General features: G+C 36.3%; 1 protein-coding gene across 2 annotated transcripts in view; it reads right to left on the minus strand.

The window, feature by feature from the left end:
- The window catches only part of CAPN7 (calpain 7), a 47393-nt gene that overhangs the window by 9423 nt on the left and 16429 nt on the right, over positions 1-21541 (minus strand). For both annotated transcript variants that reach the window (XM_030933657.1, XM_010356048.2), the window contains exons 6-16: positions 20298-20384; positions 15903-16029; positions 14818-14903; positions 13355-13448; positions 11216-11362; positions 9912-10018; positions 8741-8861; positions 2993-3137; positions 2751-2850; positions 2019-2154; positions 1349-1424 (exon numbers count right to left, since the gene is read on the minus strand). In XM_030933657.1, the coding sequence (XP_030789517.1) occupies positions 1349-1424; positions 2019-2154; positions 2751-2850; positions 2993-3137; positions 8741-8861; positions 9912-10018; positions 11216-11362; positions 13355-13448; positions 14818-14903; positions 15903-16029; positions 20298-20384 (1226 nt within the window). The remainder of the gene's footprint in view (positions 1-1348; positions 1425-2018; positions 2155-2750; positions 2851-2992; positions 3138-8740; positions 8862-9911; positions 10019-11215; positions 11363-13354; positions 13449-14817; positions 14904-15902; positions 16030-20297; positions 20385-21541) is intronic.

Raw genomic sequence — 21541 nt, forward strand, 5'->3', positions numbered from 1 at the left:
TGACCTCTGCAAATCTTTCTGACCTCTTTTGATACCATACCTACCCAGGCAATTGGCCTGTTCTCTGTTCCAAAAAGACACCATCTTTTCTCACTGTAAGGTCCTTGTACTTGCTGTTCCCTCTGCCTGTAGTGCTTTTCCCTTGATTTCTTTGCACGACTGGTTCCTTTTTTTGTTATTCATAGCTCTTCTCACCCTCACTCAAAGAGGTCTTCTATGACCACCCACCAAAAGCAACCAACCCACTCACTCACATAACCCTTTTTTACACATGTGTATCAATACTTGATGTTTTGCTTATTAACTGTCTCCCCAACTATAACATAAGCTCTATGAAAACAATCCTGTTTTGTTCATCACTATTCTCCACAGCCTTAGGACAGTTTATCTCACTAAGTGATACACATTTTTTTTTTTTTTTTTTTTTTTTGAGACGGAGTCTCGCTCTGTCGCCCAGGCTGGAGTGCAGTGGCCGGATCTCAGCTCACTGCAAGCTCCGCCTCCCGGGTTTACGCCATTCTCCTGCCTCAGCCTCCCGAGTAGCTGGGACTACAGGTGCCCGCCACCTCGCCCGGCTAGTTTTTTGTATTTTTTAGTAGAGACGGGGTTTCACCATGTTAGCCAGGATGGTCTCGATCTCCTGACCTCGTGATCCACCCGTCTCGGCCTCCCAAAGTGCTGGGATTACAGGCTTGAGCCACCGCGCCCGGCCACACATTTTTTAAAAATGTGAAAGCAAAGTGGTTTCAATACAATGTGTTAAATATCTCAGGTGCCCAGTGGAAGGAATGGTATTTGGGCTGGACCTTAACTATGTGCATGAAGCAGAATAGGGAGACAGGAATATGTGGGTAAAAGGTGGGAGGAGAGATTCTTGAGAGAAGAAACCATGTGAAAAAAGGCAACAAGGGCACGGTGTATTCTGGAGTAGCAACTATCTCAACTGTGAGAAGCTGGGGCATGAAATAAAGATGGGCAGGTAGATTAAAGCTGGAATATAAAAAGCCTTATCTATCTTGCTAAAGAGCTTAGATTTTATCCAGGAGTTCAGGAAAAACTACAGAATACATTTGATTAGAGTAAAAGACATCATTTAAGTTTCAGAAATAAAATTCTGACAGCCATGTGTGAGAATATGGAAATCCCCCCTTGGAGTCTCTAAATTAAAACAAATCAAAACAAAACACAGAACAGTGTAAATACCCATCTGCTTGAGTGGTTGCTATGAGTCTATCAACATAATTATTTCTCTATATTATCTACATAAAATGTGTCATTTTTCAACTTAATCATATAAATAAAATCTTATGTATGTTTATTTTAATGTTTGCTGGTATACTAAACATACCTGGGTAATAAACTTTTTTCCCATCAGTCTTGTATACAACCATTGTGATAAATTCTCGATTATTCGCAAAATCATCCTAAAATCACAAAGAATCCAATGGGGTTAGAAAATGGGTACAAAATGCTATTTATTTTCTTTTTAAATCTCTCCACAAAAAATGCTCTTTAAAGTTAAAATACCTCTAATTTTAAGAGCATTTTTCTCAGCTATTTAGTGCTATAAGAAACATTGTTTTTCTGAATTAAATTGTCATTTTAACAGATGACCACAATGTATGAAGTAATATATTAAATAAGATTCGGAGGCTATTAAGATTATGGTTAACCTTTACAGAATCAAGACTAATGATTCAACATTTCCAAACTCCCTTCAGCATATTTCAATGTTAATATTAAGATCTAAACTATACATGATCAACCCCCAAACCTTCACTTTTAAAAAGCATAAACTCCCTCATAGTTTTCTTCAGAGATGACTTTTGAACAAGATTTAAGTGTATAATTATAAAATACAAATTTCCTTAGAGGAAAATATTCATTTGTCAGAGAAAACACTATTCTCTGGGCACCTATGTAAATTAAACAGGCTGGTGTTTACATATGTCTTTCACAATGTTCTAACTATATCAAAAAAATTTCTGTATGGGATATCATTAGAAGGGTATCAGTACCTTGTCTGTTATGTGTCTACTAAGCAAAACCCAAACTGCAGCGCCCCCCTGTGGACACTGCACCTCCAGTTTGTACTGGGGGTTGTTGGCCAGGCTATAGGCATCTTTCACAGGTCCTTGCTTAGCATCCCAAGTACTAAAAGATAAAGTCAACAAAGAAGGTTGTAATTAAATTTCTCATAGAGCTAAAATATAACACTATTTCAAAAAGTGAATTAAGCTGAGTTTTTGGTTTTGTTTTACTGTTTTTAAATTTTTTGGCACAACCAGGAAGCATGGAAAGAAAACAACTATTAACAAGATAGTCACTGTGGGCATGACAAAAAGAGATGGAATGCTAGTCTTCCTAAATTAACCATTCCGTTTTTTATTTATTTTTTTGAGATAGAGTCTTGCTCTGTTGTCCAGGCTGGAGCGCAGTGGCATGATCTTGGCTCACTGCAACCTCCACCTCCCAGGCTTGAGCGACCTGCTGACCTCAGCCTCCCGAATACCTGGGACTACAGGTGTGCACCACAATGCCCGGCTAGTTTTTGTATTTTCTGTAGAGACGAGGTTTTGCCACGTTGCCCAACCTGGTCTAGAACTCCTGAGCTCAACCAATCCGCCCACCTTGGCCTCCCAAAGTGCTGGGATTGCAGGCATGAGCCACCGCGCCTGGCACCATTATGTTTTTACGTGAAGAAAGTGGATGCTATTATAAAGCATACTCTGCAATGTGCAAAAAGTTACCTGTGAATACACGTTGATTCTTTAAAAAGACCTGGATTCCAACTCAAATAAATCACATCATAATACTGGCACAGATCATCCCAGGAAATCCAAAATATTCCTGAAAATTAATATCTTTGTTAATCTAAAAAAACTTAATGCTAAATGATTTTAAGTCAGTTACATATCTTTCGCCTTGTTGAAACATGTTTTTTTTGTTTTTTGAAGAATAAATGGTATTAAAATTAAAAAGATATATTTACCGTTGTCTATTTTCTGAGCTGTTCGGGGATCAAAGTTTAAATACTTTTGCAATTCTGGAGTCCAGTTTTTTACATCATTTTCACTGTATCTTCCTTTCCAACGTAAATGACTCCAAGGATTTTTCAACTGGATAAATCGCAGCCCCTATATACAAAAGAAACAGGAGATAACATTAAGTTGCAAAACAGTTTTTACCGTATTAGTTCTCTTATTAGAGGATGAACTGAGTACTTATCAATTCTTTTCCCTTCAAATCAACTTGAAATTAATATTTTTAACACTTTCACCAGGTCACACATCAATCAAAAACTGTAAATGGCTACCAACTCCCTAGAGCTGTAGTGTAGTCTTTCACTGCATGTAGTTAAAATTACACAAAATTCAAAAATCAGTTTCTTAGTCACAGCAGCCACATTTCAAATGTTAAATGACCACAGGTAGCTAGTAGCAAATTCATTGGGCAGCCCAGATAAAGAACATTTCCATCACTGCAGGAGTTCCAATAGACAGTACTGCCTTAGAGCATGAAGTATTTTCCACCTTTTCAAAGCTCACTCTACTCTGGCCCAACTTTATTTTCTAGTATTTATACTCCATGTATCTTTGGCTCTAATCTAGTTTTTCCTTTCAGAATGCAATAAAATCTTTATTCAATTTTGCCTCTAAAGGCATTTCCTCATGCTGTTCCTTTTCTGAAAGGCCCTCTTTGATCCCTTTAGCTATCCTTTCTTCTCAGTGCAGACAGATACGGTGAAGAAAAGAGAAAAGAACATGGACTTTGGGGTCAGAATAAAATGGGACCAAATTTCAGTTATTTGGGTGGGTCATTTACCTTCTCTGAACATTGATTGACTCATATGTAAAATGAAGATTATGATGTGTCCCTAGAAGATGGCTGTGAAGATCAAATGGAATTAACATAAAGTACCTAGCATTTAGTAATTTCTTTCTTTTTTCTCTTCTCCAAACTTCATAGTGCTAACAGTCTGTATTACATTAGTTTAAAACAAATAGTATCCTATCTTATATTGTTTCCTACAAATGTAGTCATCTTGTCTCCCCAATGAAATAATTAACTCCTTGAAATGGTAACACTATCATCCCTCTTCAGATTTTCCACTGATTTATGGAACAGAGTGTAAACGTAAATGCTCAGTCAATACCAGGCATGTCTACAGAATTGAATACACTGATTCAGGAAAACAAAAGAGGTGGTAAATCAAAAATAATATTTGTCTTACTGCAAGCAGTCACCTTAGGAAATTGTGTACTTTTTCTAATGATATCATAAATCAAACTGTCTGGGAGACATCTAAACCACCACCACAACACATTCCTTTGCTATTTTAAATGGTGACAAATTGTGGCTGGGGGTAGATGTACGTGATTTCTGGACATAAGACTCATTCCTCTTAGGCTATATTCCCTAGAAGCTTCATTAATACAATTTCTTTCATCAATATCTTCTACACCATATGTGTCTCACCACACGTAAGTCAACTGACATTTAACTCTTAATTCCTTTCTTTTCAAAAAATTTAATTCTCCATAAGCAGGTAATCTGCCTCATTTCAGGACTCTTAACACTTCCTAAAAGAGGAGCACAAAGGAGAGCAAATTGCTGCTAAGCTTTTCAGAGACAGACCCCCAGCATCAGTGATATTCAAGGACACCAAGATATGGTTGTAGATTTTGTTGGGATCAGTAGAGAACCAGCCCTAAAAAGAAGGAATGCTAGAGAACTAAAAAAAAAAAAAAAAAAAAAAAAAAAAAAACACAGAAAAGAAAAAAAAAAAAGAATTTGATTTTGCTGAAACATCCAATTTCTAAAGTTTTTTTTTTTTTTTTGAGACAGAGTCTCGCTCTGTCGCCCAGGCTGGAGTGCAGTGGCCGGATCTCAGCTCACTGCAAGCTCTGCCTCCCGGGTTTACGCCATTCTCCTGCCTCAGCCTCCCGCGCAGCTGGGACTACAGGCGCCCGCCACCTTGCCCGGCTAGTTTTTTATGTATTTTTTAGTAGAGACGGGGTTTCACCGTGTTAGCCAGGATGGTCTCAATCTCCTGACCTCGTGATCCGCCCGTCTTGGCCTCCCAAAGTGCTGGGATTACAGGCTTGAGCCACCGCGCCCGGCCCCAATTTCTAAAGTTATTTCCAAGTGGCAGCAAAGGAAAAGCCTTGGACAGCTTCAGAAATTCTGTAACACTTGTCTGAACTGAAGTCGGCACCCTGATGTGGAGATGTACTTCCATAGTAGACTATTTATGAAACATCACCTCAAAGACACAAAAATGACCCAAAGAGAGAATCACTGAGGCTAAAATGAAGACCTTGGAATACGCAAGCAGGTTAGAGGTAGTCAAACAAAAATGATAGCACTTTTATGCAAATATTAATAAATACTGAAAATCTCTTAAGTGAAGAAAGTCACCAATGATACAATACTAAGCAGAGCTGTCATAGTCTAAGATTAGGTCTTTCTGCAAAAAAGAGGTTCTAGAGATAAATGCTTGAATCAAATACGGAAATATTTTAAAACAGAAGTCAGAATTGGCCAGGCGCGGTGGCTCCCGTCTGTAATCCCAGCACTTGGGGAGGCTGAGGCGGGAGGATCACGAGGTCAGGAGATCGAGGCTATCCTGGCTAACATAGTGAAACCCTGTCTCTACTAAAAATACAAAAAATTGGCTGGGCATGGTGGCGGGTTCCTGTAGTCCCAGCTACTTGGGAGGCTGAGGCAGGAGAATGGCATGAACCTGGGAGGCGGAGCTTGCAATGAGCCGAGACCATGCCACTGCACTCCAGCCTGGGCAACAGAGCGAGACTCCGTCTTAAAAAAAACAAAAAAAAAGTCAGAATTAAACACTTCAAAAGATAAGTAGCAAAAAATAAAAAACCAAAATAAAGCACCTAGGAAACTCCTCGAATACATACCCAATAAAACAGTACTGGAGAAAACCTTTAAATATACATTTTTTGAGGCAGGGTGTCACTGTGCCAACCAGGCTGGAGTGCAATGGTGTGATCTTGGCTCACTGCAGCCTTTGGCTCAAGTGATCCTCCTACCTCAGCCTCCCAAGTAGCTGGGACTACAGGCACATGCCACTGTGCCCAGCTAATTTTTAAAAAAATTATTTATTACAGAGATGGGGTCTTGCTGTTGCTCAGGCTGGTCTTGAACTCGTGGCCTCAAGCAATCCTCCTGCCTCAGCCTCCCAAAGTGCTAGGATTACAGATGTGAGACATGGTGCCCAGCCACTGAAAATGTTTTGACTGGTATTTGTGGCAAATTATAATTCTAAAAAAACCCAACCTTACTGGTGTACCTAATTTCACATAATGTTTATATTTTTTGCTTTAAGTGGTCAATTTTTATGCCACTTTTAAAGAAACAATTCTACAGAGTATGGCTGGGGGGGTCCAACACTGACCAGCTAATTTGTAAAGTTCTAAGACTATAAATTTTATAATAGTGCAATACGTCCCTACTGTCCTCATAATTCATATACAGTCATGCACCATATAATGAAATGTTAGACAATGATGAACTACATATATCATAGTGGTTCCATAAGATTATAATGGAGCTGAAAAACTTCTATTGCCAAGTGACATCCTGATGATCCTGCCCCCATGTGGGCCTAGGCTAATGTGTGTGTTTGTGTTTCAGATTTTAACAAAACAGCCTTAAAAAAAAATTAACAGAAAAAAGCTCATGTAAAGTATTTGTGTACAGCTCTACAATGTGATTGCGTTTTCAGCTAGTTGTTATTACAAAGCCAGAAAGTTAAAAAAAAATTTAAAGTTTATAAAGTAAAAAATTACAATAAGCCAAGGTTAATTTATTGGGCTGCTCCGATGGTAGTGGGTTAATCAGAACTTAATAATAACATTTGTATCACTAAAGTTGGTATACAACCACCACTGATGAATTGGACTGGCTTAGAACAATTCATTATTGAAGAAAAAAATATTTTTATAAAGTCTACATGTCCAGTGTTCATGAAGTCTACAGGAGTGTACAGCAATGTCCTAGGCTTTCCCATTCACTCACCACTCACTCACTCACCCAAAGCAACTTCCAGTCCTGCGAGCTTCATTCATGTAAGTGCCCTATACAGGTGTACCATTTAACAAAATCTTATATACTGTCTTTTTACTGTGATTTTTCTATGTTTAGATATACAAATACCAAGCTGTTACAATTGCCTACACTATTCAATACAATAACATGCTGTACAGGTTTGTAGTGTAGGAGCACTAGGCTATACCATAGAGCTTGGGTGTATAGCAGGCTGTACCATCTAGATTTGTGTAAGTACATTTTATGATGTTCATGCCACAACAAAATCACCTAACGATGCATTCCTTAGAACGTATACTCATCATTAAGCAACACGTGACTGTAATTCCATGTGCCATACATAAGCAAACAACTCTAATTAACACACAGTAGTATTCTGTTATTGCTACTGATCACTACTTCTATTCGTTCTGGTATTAATGGTCCTTCATTAAGAAATAGTACTTCTTTAATAATCTTTGTATTTTCTAATCCATAGAACCAATCCATTTTTCAGTTAAAAATAACCACCACCTCAGAAGTAATGAAGTCAAATATTCTAACCAGATATTGCAGAAATAGGGTCTGTCTGGAAGGCCTGACAGCATGCAAGGGCTTCTAGGAAGAAAAATACTTGCTCACACAAACACACTGTCATGTATCTTATGTCCAGCTTTCTTCCTATTTTCTTCCTCTTTCACAATTTTTTATTTTTTCAGACAGGGTCTCTATTACTCAGGCTGAAGTGCAGTGGTGTGATCAAGGCTCAATGCTGCCTTGATCTTCTGTGCTCAAGCCATCTTCCCACCTCAGTCTCTTGAGCAGCTGGAATTACAGACATATGCCACCATGCCCAGCTAATTTTTAAATTTTCTGTAGAGATGGGGTCTTACTATGTTGCCCAGACTGGTCTTCAACTCCTGGCCTCAAGAAATCCTTCTGTATCAGCTTACCAAACTATCGGGATTACAAATATGAGTCACCATGCCTGGCCCACTTTCATGAGTATTTATTCAGTGTCTACTATGGGTACTGGTCCATGGCCTCTTAGGAACTGGGCCGCACAGCAGGAGGTGAGCAGTGGGCAAGTGAGCATTACAGCCTGAGCTCTGCCTCCTGTCAGATCAGTGTGGCATTAGATTCTCACAGGAGTGTGAACCGTATTGTGAACTGTGCATGTGAGGGATCTAGGTTGTGTTCTCCTTATGAGAACCTAATGCCTGATGATCTGAGGTAAACAGTTTTATCCTAAAACCATGCTCCCACCCACCCCGCCGTCTGTGGAAAAACTGTCTTCCACAAAACGGATCCCTGATGTCAAAAAGGTTGGCGACCACTGCTTTAGAGCTTAACAATGTGATTGATCCAAACACCAAGACTCAGCATGGAATCTTGGGAGCTATATATTCCACCTCAAAACTGCTGGTTTTATGGAACAGACAAAGAGGTGTAACAGCGTTTCTGTGCTGTCATCAGTATCTGTGCCATCCCTGTGATTTCCTTTCCCACCTTTTAATTTCATAATTTCCAATGGTAGAGATCAAGTTGTTTAATGAAGTAGGTGAAATGCTTTATAAACACCACTTTAACCTTGATTTGTCAGTATTCAAAAGTCTGATAATTATCTGGGATCCCTGCAATGTCTTATCCAACAGGAAAAATAAAAGAAAAAAATTTAAGGCAAAACCTTGAACTCTCTAATATCCAAAACAGCATATGCATGTGTGGGAACCAGACCCCACTTCTCTCCTTCAGCTTCTGTCATCATTCCAGTTGACGCAGTGATGAGGACATCTCCTTTGTGAAATCTGGAAAGAACCCCAAAGACAATTAATTAAAGTAAAACACATTTGTAATCTAAGATCACACCATTTTATCTTTTAGTCTAATGGCTTACATGAAAATGGGCTGTTCCTACCCCCGAAGAATTTTCAAAAAGAAGTACATTTCTAACTGCACAGTATGTAAAATAAATTATCACATTTCTCTCTCCTTTTTTTTTTAAGTTTCTGGCAACTTAATTCCAAAGTAGAAACCTACCAAAGAAGGAAAATAAATGCTAAATTTCAAGTGGTTTACAAATAAAAATAAAGACGTGAAATACCAAAGGCATTTCCCAAAAAGGCACATCATTTTATCAAATCACTGAGCTTTCTAGTTTTGCAACCGAATGTATATTACTGTTTAGACAAATTTCCAGTCCCTTAAATGGATATGGATTATCCATTTAAGGCTTAACTTCTCAGACTTCTCTTTTCCCACTTTCCCTCAACTTGGTAACTAATTAGTAAATCTAAAATCATTTTTCCATATTACATATTCAAATATTTTGGACTATCTACAATTTGGATTAACTGTAACTATTAAGGGAAGATAACTGAGGACTGACTATAGGAAGTACACAATGTGAAGTCTATTTTAAAAACAATTTCCTTAATAACTAAAAACAACAGCTTCTGCAATCTCTATTCTAAATAAGGCGTGATGTTTTTATTTTTTAAATTTTTATTTATTTTTCAGATGGAATTTTGCTCTTACTGTCCAGGCTGGAGTGCAATGGCGCGATCTCGGCTCACCACAACCTCCGCCCCCTGGGTTCAAGCGATTCTCCTGCCTCAGCCTCTTGAGTAGCTGGGATTACAGGTGCTACCATCACACCCGGCTAATTTTGTATTTTTAGTAGAGATGGGGTTTCTCCATGTTGGTCAGGCTGGTCTCAAACTCCCAACTTTAGGTGATCCGCCCGCCTAGGCCTCTCAAAGTGCTGGGATTACAGGCGTCACCCACCACGCCCAGCTGGCATGATGTTTTTAAATGGCCACATTTACCACACACATAAAACAAAGAAAAATGTTTACCTTTGATAAAGCATTCTGAAAGAATTATCCTTACTGAAAGTTTGGCTATCTGAATGCATAGCAATTCTTTCTGGTATCCAGCCAGTCAGTGCATGAAGATCAATATTCTGCAACAGAAACACATTTCAGGACTGCCAGTATCATTTTCAAGTTCTTAAATCCCCAGAGCAGCTATTATATCTCACTGATTTGGCATAATGATTTTGGTAGAAATAAATCAGAAGGTAGTTGTTTTCGACCAGTAATATATTTCTTATTTAACTCAAATTCCTACCTGAATTTGAACATGCGTATTTTTCCCTACAATCTTTGTTGCTCTTCCTGCATAAAAAACTATTTTACAGGTGATTATGATAAAAGGACACGTAACAGAAAAAACTCCTTCAATGATGCAGTCACGAGTCCTTTCGTGAGTTTTTGCAATAATGCTTCTCATGTTTTACATACATTCCCATTCTTTCTCTATCTAAACTTCACTGAGTAAGAAACAATTAGAAAGCTAAACTAAAAGTATGTGAAGGATACAGCAATTCAAAGTATAGGCTGGGAAGAGAAAAACTGTAACATCCTATTGCATTTAATTATGACCTATATATTCTTTGCCTAGCATTAGAACTGGGCATAAAAAAAAGAACTGGAAAAGTCAAGGACACCTGGTTTGGCAGGGGAACTAATCATGTACAAATGATGGGTGATTTGCATACGTTACTTCATTTTACTGTTGGAATAAAGATGCAATTTTCATCTTTACGACTTTAAGACAAGAGGTGGACATTATCCTTATATTATGGATACATCAAGAGGCTAAGAAGGGTTAAACACATTTTCTAAGGCCACAGACTGGTTATTGTAAGAATTTAGAGCCATGCCAAGCTGACTAATTTCCTTCTGGCTCAAGTCTAGTTGACCTCATGCAACAAAAGGTCACTGGCAGACATCTCAATCTTACAGGTTCTGTTAAGATTGGATAAAACAAGTAACTCTTTGAACCTGAATTACAAATAAAAATATACATGACAATATGACACATCCATTTGATCTAAACAGACTGCTATGGAAAGGTACACTGTATCTATAATTGGCCTTGTATCCCAACGTAAAAGCAGACACGGTTTAGGCTTTCCCAGATACACAAGAAAATACACATATATCCCCATAATATGGGGACTGGTCATCCTTTTTCAGGGGTTGATAATCTGATCTCTTTCCCTATAAACAAAAAGACCATCTAGAATTTTTCAAATTTAAAATAGTTATATTAGATAGCATTAATCTGTGTCTGGATTGCCTTGTCTATTACTTACGGAGTTGGATCCTGGAAAATCATATCCTCCCATGACTTTCATGTATGCTTTTTCTATGAGAGAAACCCATAATTCACTTTTGTTGTTGGAATAAGAACAGAGCAATTCTCCCTTGTGATCAACAGGTAACTGGTCATCAATTATCACCTGGAGAAAAAGAACATTAACCTTGTTAGGTGCACAAAGTACCTTAAAATCCTTTCTATCAAGAAACAAGAACACATCTTTCATACTGATAAAATACAAGGCACAATATGCCGACGGCTATTAAGGTAATGTTTCTAGAATCATACCAATTATAAAATGTTCTTTTTAATATGATGTCTTTCTTCAATTTTATAAGCTGATCTGTCAGATAACCTTGAATCAACTGATTAAATGTCATGTAACTATCACTGAAATTCAAAGGTTGAGCATCTGAAATAGAAAATCTAAAATTTGAAATGCTCCAAAATCCAAAACTTCTTGATCGCTGACGTGATGCTCAAGGGAAATATTTACTGGAGTGTTTTGGATTTTCAGATTAGAGATGTTTAAACTGTAGGTATTCTGCAAATATTCAAAAATCTATTAAAATCCAAAATGCAAAACACTTCTGGTCCCAGGCATTTCGGATAAGGGATACTCAACATATATGAGATATTCTAGAAATGTACATTTAAAATAAATTACAAAAGGGCCTCACTATTAAATAACAGTATTATTATCATTTTATCCTAAACCTGTAAAAAGACTCATGTATAGTTGTAAAAGTAGAACATTATGGCTAGAAAATACATATAAGTAACAGAGGAAGTAATCACGGATACAGTATCTAATTCATATTAAAAAGTGATCTGAGGCTGGGCGCGGTGGCTCACGCCTGTAATCCCAGCACTTTGGGAGGCCAAGGTGGGTGGATCATGAGGCCAGGAGATCAAGATCATCCTGCCTAACATGGTGAAACCCCGTCTCTACTAAAAATACAAAAAATTAGCTGGGCATGGTGGTGGGTGCCTGTAATCCCAGTTACTCGGGAGGCTGAGGCAGGAGAATCACTTGAACCCAGGAGGCAGAGGCTGCAGTGAGCTAAGATTGTGCCACCGCACTCCAGCCTGGGTGACAGAGTGAGACCCCGTCTCAAAAAAAAAAAAAAAAAAAGTGATCTGTGAGATATGAGGATAAGAAGAATTTTGATTTAATACCAACAGGAAGATTATGCAATACATCTTTAAAGATTCTTTAAACTAGAGTTCAAGAATTATAGTTCAGTAAAATTATTCTCAATAATTTTCTTTACTTTTTAAGTAATCAGGTAAAACGGCTCTCAAAGAGTGTTCTAGTCAACAACATCAGCATCACCTGGAATCTTGTTAGAAATGCAAATTTTGATCTCATCTCAGACCTCCTGAATCAGAAACTCTGGGCATGAGGTCCAGAAACCTGTGTTTTAATAACAGATAATCACCTGCCAGGTGATTCTGTGCATACTAAAATTTGAGTATTACTGAACTACAGAACAATGATTTTCAGACTGGATCACCAGGTGAAATGCAGATTCTGATTCAGTAGGTCTGGGGCGAAGCCTGAAATTCTGACAAACAAGCTCCCAGGTGATGCTGATGTTGCTGCACGGATCTCAGCATGGACAGGTGGTGGAGAACCTTAACAATGCAAAGCCCTTATAACAGAGTTCAGAGTCCTTCCTTAAAGAAATTAGTGTAAATTAAAATTATGCATATATATTTAAAAGGAAATAATTTCAAAGGCTTGTTACATCTCAAGTTATGACTACATATGTAGTCATAACATATATACTCTTCTGACCTAACAGATTGTTTGTCTGATTTCCTTTTAATCAAAACAATCAGATGAACTATCAGATGAAAATTTATTTTAAGCATTAGCAATCCTTAGTTCAATGTTACTTTTTGAAACTGTATACATTTTCTCAAAACCAGTTAAAAAACAAGTTTATACTTGCCATGGTTTTAATTTTTAATTATTAACACATGATGCTACTGGTAGTAATATATAATATGACAGACTCTAACTTTTAAAGTGTTTAAACAGATGACATTTCTTAATGATTTCACTCAAGATTAAAAGGTAGGGAAGGGATAGAGACAAGGGATGGGAGTGGGGAGATAAATTATTCACCTTTCTTGGGACACCATTGAGGTGAAGTTTTACCATGTACTTCCCACATGGATTGTACTCTGGTTCGCCATCCTTGTTTTGAGGGTAAATTATGCTTTTGTAAGAAAAAGAAATATTAAAATACCAACATTAGCATTCAATATCAACTACTATACAGGACATTTCATTCAGGCATATACTACCATCTTGGCAATTTCATAAAAACAAACAGGAGAATATTTTCCTACAATAGGCCTAGAAAATGAACTACACTCTAATCAAAGTGCTTCTTTACTATTAGTAAATAATTTTCTGAGATCACAAAGTGGACATAAATTTCAAAATATTCTTAAAAGTGCTCAATGTTAACATATACCCTAATAAATCACCTATTAAGTGTATATATTTAAGCCAGTTAAAATAATCTTTTATCACTGGCCCTAAGAAGTAAAGACTGCTTCAATTAACCACAACTAAGACAAGTAGATACAACTTGACATAAAGTTACATAAAATTATACAATAACATACTTCAACAACTATCAGTATCAATTTTCTTTTAAAATACATTTGGACCACTTATATGGCAAATAGTTGAAACTAAGGACTGCATCTAATTCATCTTTGTACTCTTAGCAGTTAACACACAAAAACCACTCAGGAAAAGTTGAATGAAAAAATTATAATGCTTAATTTTTGCAATGAACGATTTTAAGTTAATATATCTTTTAAAAACTGAAAAAGTATTTCTGAAACATTTTAATACATTCTAAAGCAGTTCAAGCCAACAGAAATATGTTATATTTTCCAGTAACCACATTAAAAGTTAAAAAGGTAAAACCGCCTGTAGTCCCAGCTACTCAGGAGGCAGAGGTAGGAGAATCGCTTGAACCCAGTAGGGGGAGATTGTGGTGAGCCGAGATCGTGCCATTGCACTCCAGCCTGGGCAACAAGAGCGAAACTCCGTCTCAAAAAAAAAAGAAAAAGAAAAAAAAAAAGTAAAACCAATTTTAATGTTTTATTTAATCACAAATCAAAATACGATTTTAACATATAATCACAAAAATTTGAGATATTTTGCAATTTTGCATTTTTTTGTTCTAAGTTTTCAAAATCTCATGCATTTTACACTTGTAGTACATCTCATCTTAATTCAGACTAATCCATTTCAAGTGTCTATAGCCACATGTGGCTAGTGACTAAACAGTCCAACTATAGTTTTATCAATATGACATGATTTTACTCTGATCAATTTCATTTATTTCAAAATATATTAATTCCATATATATTAACTACATGTGTATAGGTTTTTAGACTGTTTTAGCCTGTCTTTCCACATTCATAAATCATCTGCTTAATTTCTACAGAAGGGCCATATTCTGAATAATATGCCCTCTCCCCTTTCTATACAGATAAGGCTTAAGTTTTAAATTTCTAGTTAAGGGACAATTACACAAAAAGAGGTAAAGAGAGACCCATTTTTACCTGGTAATTAACTTCTTATTAAAACGTCTTTCATAAGCTGCACTGATGGCCAGTGATGCCACAAAGGAGCAATCCGATACTATTGTCTGTTAATAATAATTAACATATTCATATTCATTCATGTGATTTCAACATTACCGCAATATATGTACATTGCCCCAAGTATCTACTTTTTATACTAAATATCCTTTTTTAAAACTTTTACTTCAGGTTCAGGGTACACGTGGAAGGTAACATAGGTGAACTTGTGTCACAGGTGTTTGTTGTACATATTATTTCAACACCCAGCTATTAGTCCAGTACCCAATAGTTATTTTTTCTGCTCCTCTCCCTCCTCCTATTCTCCACGCTCAAGTAGAATCCAGTGTCTGCTGTTCCTTTCTTTTAAGCTGTTCTCATAATTTAGCTCCCACTTGTAAGCGAGAACATTCAGTATTTGGTTTTCTGTTCTGCGTTAGTGTGCTAAGGATAATGGCCTCCAGCTCCATCCATGTTCCCACAAAAGACATCTCGTTCTCTTATGGCTGCATAGTATTCCATGGTGTATATGTACCACATTTTCTTCATCCAATCTGTCACTGATGGGCATTTAGGTTGATTCCATGTTTTTGTTATTTTGAATAGTTACAATGTGTACTAAATATTTTCTTGGCTATTATTTGAATAGGAAAGTAACAAATAGAAACACGATACTGCTGACTCATACATTTTATTCTAATAAATCCTACAAAAAATTAAATAATGTATTTCAAAAAATTGATTTTGAGTAATTACTCAAATAATTAAATATCCTTTTATTGCTATCTATTCTTTATCAAAGGTGAAATTCAGATTCTCAAATTCTGCATCTACAGGTACACAATGATAAAAAGGGTCCACATAAAAATCTGTAATCACTCAAAACTGTGATTTATACTTATATTATCTCAGTATGTTTCAGTCAAAATATGTAGAATGAACAATTTTTTCCAATTACACTTGTGTGCCTGAATACATAATAAAAATCTAAGAAAAAACTCAAATCTATACACAAATTACTTTAAAATGCTGACTTTTCTATAAAATCAAACAAAATAAATGCTCACCTGCTTTATGCTAAAACTGGACACAGTATATATCATTGTAGGATTGTTGGTGAGGTCTTCTGGTCGTACCCACTTGGAAAATGTAGTTTTCTGTTTAGGTGATAATGGTAGCTTGCCCCATCTATCACTGAGGTAATAATAAAAATTAAAATAAAAAAATTAATCGTAAAAGATGACTCAAAGCCAAAACTAAATTTCCTATTTTTTTTTTTTTTGGTCTAGTGATTATAGCAGTACTGTATCATCCTAAAATAACCTTCTGGTCAAATCTGGCTCTTTATAGAGTCCAGTCAACCTGATCATCTCCTTCAATCAAAAAATATACCTAAATAATTGAAAACAGAAGAACATCTTAAATTCATTTATATTTAAGAATGTAATTTTTTAAATTTAGCATAACTGTATTTAAGAAATTCAGCAATAAAATGAAACCATTACCAACAGTACAAGCTGATTCATTCAAAAGGACCTAGGAAGCTAAAGATTCAAAGCTGGTTCTTTACAAACTCCACTTGGCAAGGCTAATAATGAGTGCAGCTAATTTAGTGAATGAATACTAACCACGTGCCAGATATCATGCTAAAGTGCTTTACATACATAATCTACTTAATTCTTAAAACAATTCTATTAAAGGAATTATTTTTGGAAATAGCTTAAAGTGATTAATGACTTACCAAGGTCAGACACCTAGGAAATAGCAGAACTGGCATCTGAATCCAGGTCTCTGGTGCCAAATCCACCATTCTTACCCATTCCCCTCTACTCACTGTGTGTTACAGTATTTCTCTAAAACTGATGTGTACACCAAGGGGAAACATCTACCTTTCCCCCCTTCCCTAAATCTTTTTTTTTTTTTTTTTTAAACAGTTGAGGTCTCCATATGTTGCCCAGGCTGGTCTAGAACTTCTGTGCTTAAACGATCCTCCAGCCAAAGCTGATACCAGCCTTTCTGAAGTAAATACCAGAGTGCTGGTATTACAGACATGGGCCACCTGGCCCAACCATCCCCAAACCCTTTCTAGAGCAGGAGCAACAAATCCTTGGTTTTCAAAGGATTTCTTAGTAATAGAAAGTATATAATATGCAAACTGGCATAGACATAACTTTTTTTTCCTTCAAAGAATGCTGACAGATACTGGGAGAAAAGAGGATTTTGTGGTCAAGTATGACCTACAAACTCCTGGTTAAAGTATTAGTTTTTTCATTGAAGGGCACCTCTAGACTTTTAATAAGCCAATGTTTATTGTAATCTCTTAGAGTAGAATATGGCATATAACATATCTCAAACATTTTTATTATCATCTCACAGAACCACTAGTATTCCAGGTAACATTTTGGTACCTGTATATCAGGCGCTAACTATAAACAGAAAGTGAGCTAACTGAATTCAGAAGTTTAAAGACAGTTGTCAAAAATTTTGAGGAGAAAAAATTAAGGCAAATTCAAATTCATAATCTATTATCAACCTGTCATATGAATCATATTTCAGCATAAATCCAAGATTCCATAATATTTGTTCTCTCAAGTCACCAGAGGACTATTAAATTCAAGGTTTTTTTCCTTAGAACTTAAAGATATTAAAATATTTTACAGCCAGGTGCGGTGGCTCATGCCTATAATCCCAGCACTTAGGGAGGCTGAGGTGGGCAGATCATTTGAGGTGAGGAGTTTGAGACCTGTCTAGACAACATGGTGAAACCACTCTCTACCATAAATACAAAATTAGTCAGGTGTGTGGTGGGCGCCTGTAATCCCAGTTCCTTGGGAGGCTGAGGCAGGAGAATCTCTTGAACCTGGGAGGCAGAGGTTGCAGTGAGCTGAGATCGCACCACTGCACTCTAGCCTGAGTGACAGAGTGAGACTCCTTCTCAAAAAATAAAAAAAATTTTACAATTATAATATTTATTCGATGATTATTTTATGAGTTTAAAATACATGACCAGAATAGAAACAATTTTAAAAAATAATTCAATCTCTCTAGTGAAAGATAACCATTCATAAATTCTGGAGCCTTTTCCTGACAATCTGTTATCCCAACTTAAAAACATTTACTGTTGCTTTTTCTTCTGATTATTCCTACAGTAAAATAATCTAAAAAATAAGAAAATATCTTGCCACTTAGAACAGTAATTTTAGTATTTATTCTTGTTTTTCTCCCAATTCAACTACTTCAATAACTATTTATTATCTACTATACACCAGATACTGTGGTAGGCACTGGGATGCAACTTAATTAAAACAGACATGGTCTCTGTTCTTATGAAGTTTATATGCCAGAATAGTAGACAAGCATTAAGCAAGTAATCACCTTAAAGAAAAAAAAAAAAAAGAAAAATTCCAACTGTGACAAGTGCTCTACCTAAATTCAGGCAGTCTGTATGGCTACATATTTTACTTTTCCAATTATATTATGAGCATTTTCCTATATTATTGCATTCCTTGAAAACTTGATTGTTTATGGCTACATAACATTTTTCTTACAGACACTGTGTTGTATAAGCATTACAAATATGATTTACCTTAATTTGTTGCAACAAGAAATGATACGTTTACATCTCTATTTGAATACTGTCAAGGAGATACTAGAATAACTGATTCATCTTCACAATTGTAACAACAATGATAAATCACTTTCATACAAATTTTTGAGTATATCTCTAAATAGTTCCTTACAACTGGATTCCTGAAGTAAAATTACTGGTCAAAGAGATATAAAAAACATTAAAGTATTTGAAATATACAGCCAAATTCTTATATAACTAAGTAACAAAATGATTTTTCTAGGAGTTAACCTTTATTATATAGTGCTTGCTACATAACAGCACCATTTTCAGGGTTTTACATGTTATTAACTCACAGTACCATTATGAGATAGTTTCTATTATTATCCCCATTTTACAGGCAAGAAACTGAGATAGATTTAACAAACTGCCCAGTGTTACACAAGATTTGAGACTAGAAAGTCTGGCTCTAGAATCTTGCCTTGAACATTAATGCTGTAAAGTTTCTCAGATATAAAAATTCCTTTGATCCCAATCAGTTACTAGCATCACACAGCTGCCTGAGTGAAAAAAATATGTTAACTGGCTTTGTGATACCTAACCCTTGGTCATTCAAGAACAGCAAAACAGTAGAAAATGAACAGCAGCCCTTTTGTTCTTTACAGAGCCTTCATATTCTATATAGTAAGCATCCAGCATTTTTTTTTCTAATAATAAACACGCTCACTGGAGAAATTTTGAAAAATAAAAAAGTACTAAAAGAAGTTAAATCATACAATTTTGTTACCTAGACATAACCACTGTAAATATTTGGGTGTATTTCTCCATATCATTTTTTTCTATGCATCTATAAATACATGAAAATAAAAATAAGAGTCAGGCACAGTGGCTCACATGTGTAATCCCAGCACTTTGGGAGGCCGAGGCAGATGGATCACTTGAAGCAAGAGTTCAAGACCAGCCTGGCCAAAATGGTGAAATCTCGTTTCTACCAAAAATACAAAAATTAGCAGGGTGTGGTGGTGTGCGCCTGCGGTCCCAGCTATTTAGGAGGATGAGGTGGGAGAATCATCTGAGCCTGAGAAGTCAAGGCTGCAGTGAGTCATGATCACATCTTAGAACTCCAGCCTAGGCAACGGGAGAGAGACCCTATCTCAAAAAAAAAGAAAAAAAAAAAAAAAGAAAAAAAACTGGGACATTATATATATAATTTGCTTTTTAATTTCTGTAATGGGAACTTTTTTCCTACAGTTTTAAAGACTTATTTTGAGTAGTATAATATTTGACTGTATAGATATACCATTATTTAATCATTCCCATATTGCTAGTCTGTTTCAATAATTTTTTGCTATAACAGATGCTTTGATGAGTGTCCTTATTATGTACGTCTTTGACTGTTGATTTCCTTATGATGACTACAAGCTCGAAGTCCTGAACCAAATATTTTTAAGGTTCTAGACATAAGCTGCCATTGTCCTGGAAGGCTGTGCTAACTAATCCTCTCATAAATAGCCTTTGCTTGAATTGGATCTTCTTAGTAAACAATGATGTCATTCCATTTCCCTTTTCCATTCAGTTTCTTTACTGAGTGTTAGAATTTCTGTTGTGATTCAACCACTGCTTGGACAAATATTTACTGAGTACTTACTTTACAGCAGGTACTGTGCTAGACACTACAGAAATAGGAATAGGCAAAAGGAGATCCTCATGTCCTCATGACTGGATAATTAACAAAACTGCTCTTGCTATGTTGCCCTACCCCTTTCCCACAGCCACCCCTCTATTCCAACAAATTTTTTTATTAAAAATTTTAATTTCAAGGCTATTAAATTGAACGTCAAAGTACTGAAAAGTTAAAATATTGGAATTAAAAATTGCAACAGTGCTTACTTACCAGAAAGGCATTGGATAGGCAAAACGTTCTCTCAGGTCAACATTCATGAAAGGAACATATTCTATACCATTTATTTTTGATGTTGTCCTACCAAACACGAGAAAAAAACCTAAATGTTCAAGTTTCCCTTAATTGCCAATCTTATTTCAACTCTTTAAAATTTAAATGACAAGGTATGCTACTATATTAAAATCAAACTGACAACCTCATGTTGTTGATATATCTTTGGACAATCTTTTCATAAAACAATTGAATATCGGAAAATAATCTATTCAAACCAATAAGAATATTCTTTTAAGGGTAACACCCACAAGAAGACAAGACTATTCAAGAGGTAATGAAAGTGTGCTTGACACCAAGACACAAAACCAATTCTATCCTAAGCCTAAAGGGAGAAATAAATGGCTTAAGTTATTTTGGAATAAAAAAAACATGACATTTACAATTCTGAAATAGATGCTCTTCACATTTTCTGGTTATGAGAATATGAAACGGGTAGTGGAGGAAGGAAGTGTCATAGATATCAGCTATGGTCTACTGACAAATTAAATAAGGTTTGTAGCAGCTTTGCATTATCCTTGTTTTGTGTATATGCTTGTTATCTATATTAACTATTTTCTTCTTGTATTTATTTATTTATTTATTTTTTTTGAGGCGGAGTCTCGCTCTATCGCCCAGACTGGAGTGCAGTTGCGCAATCTCGGCTCACTGCAAGCTCCGCCTCCCGGGTTCACGCCATTCTCCTGCCTCAGCCTCCCAAGTAGCTGGGACTACAGGCGCCCGCCACCTCGCCCGGCTAGTTTTTTGTATTTTTAGTAGAGACGGGGTTTCACCATGTTAGCCAGGATGGTCTCGATCTCCTGACCTCGTGATCCGCCCGTCTCGGCCTCCCAAAGTGCTGGGATTACAGGCTTGAGCCACCGCGCCCGGCCAATCTTGTATTTATTTCTCTCCCTTATTCTATTTACAAGAAGTTGCAGAGAGTAACTTCAGAATTTAGTCTTTAGGTAACAACAGTCAGGAAATCTGAGGACTACTTAATATAGTCAGGAATAGATTAAACGATTGTTGGGACTATGTACAGCCTTATTTTGGAAAGATGATGAAAACTTTTCACTCGCATGAAGGCTAGCTGCATTTTGTTAGGTGGAATACAGAGCTGTTTTGGTGTAGTACGGAATTTCAAACATGTGAAGGTAGCATATGGAAAAGTGTTGGACTGTTACTTAGTTTTTAGCTTCAAA

This window comes from Rhinopithecus roxellana, chromosome 1 (genome assembly GCF_007565055.1).
Source record: "Rhinopithecus roxellana isolate Shanxi Qingling chromosome 1, ASM756505v1, whole genome shotgun sequence".
NCBI lineage: Eukaryota > Metazoa > Chordata > Mammalia > Primates > Cercopithecidae > Rhinopithecus > Rhinopithecus roxellana.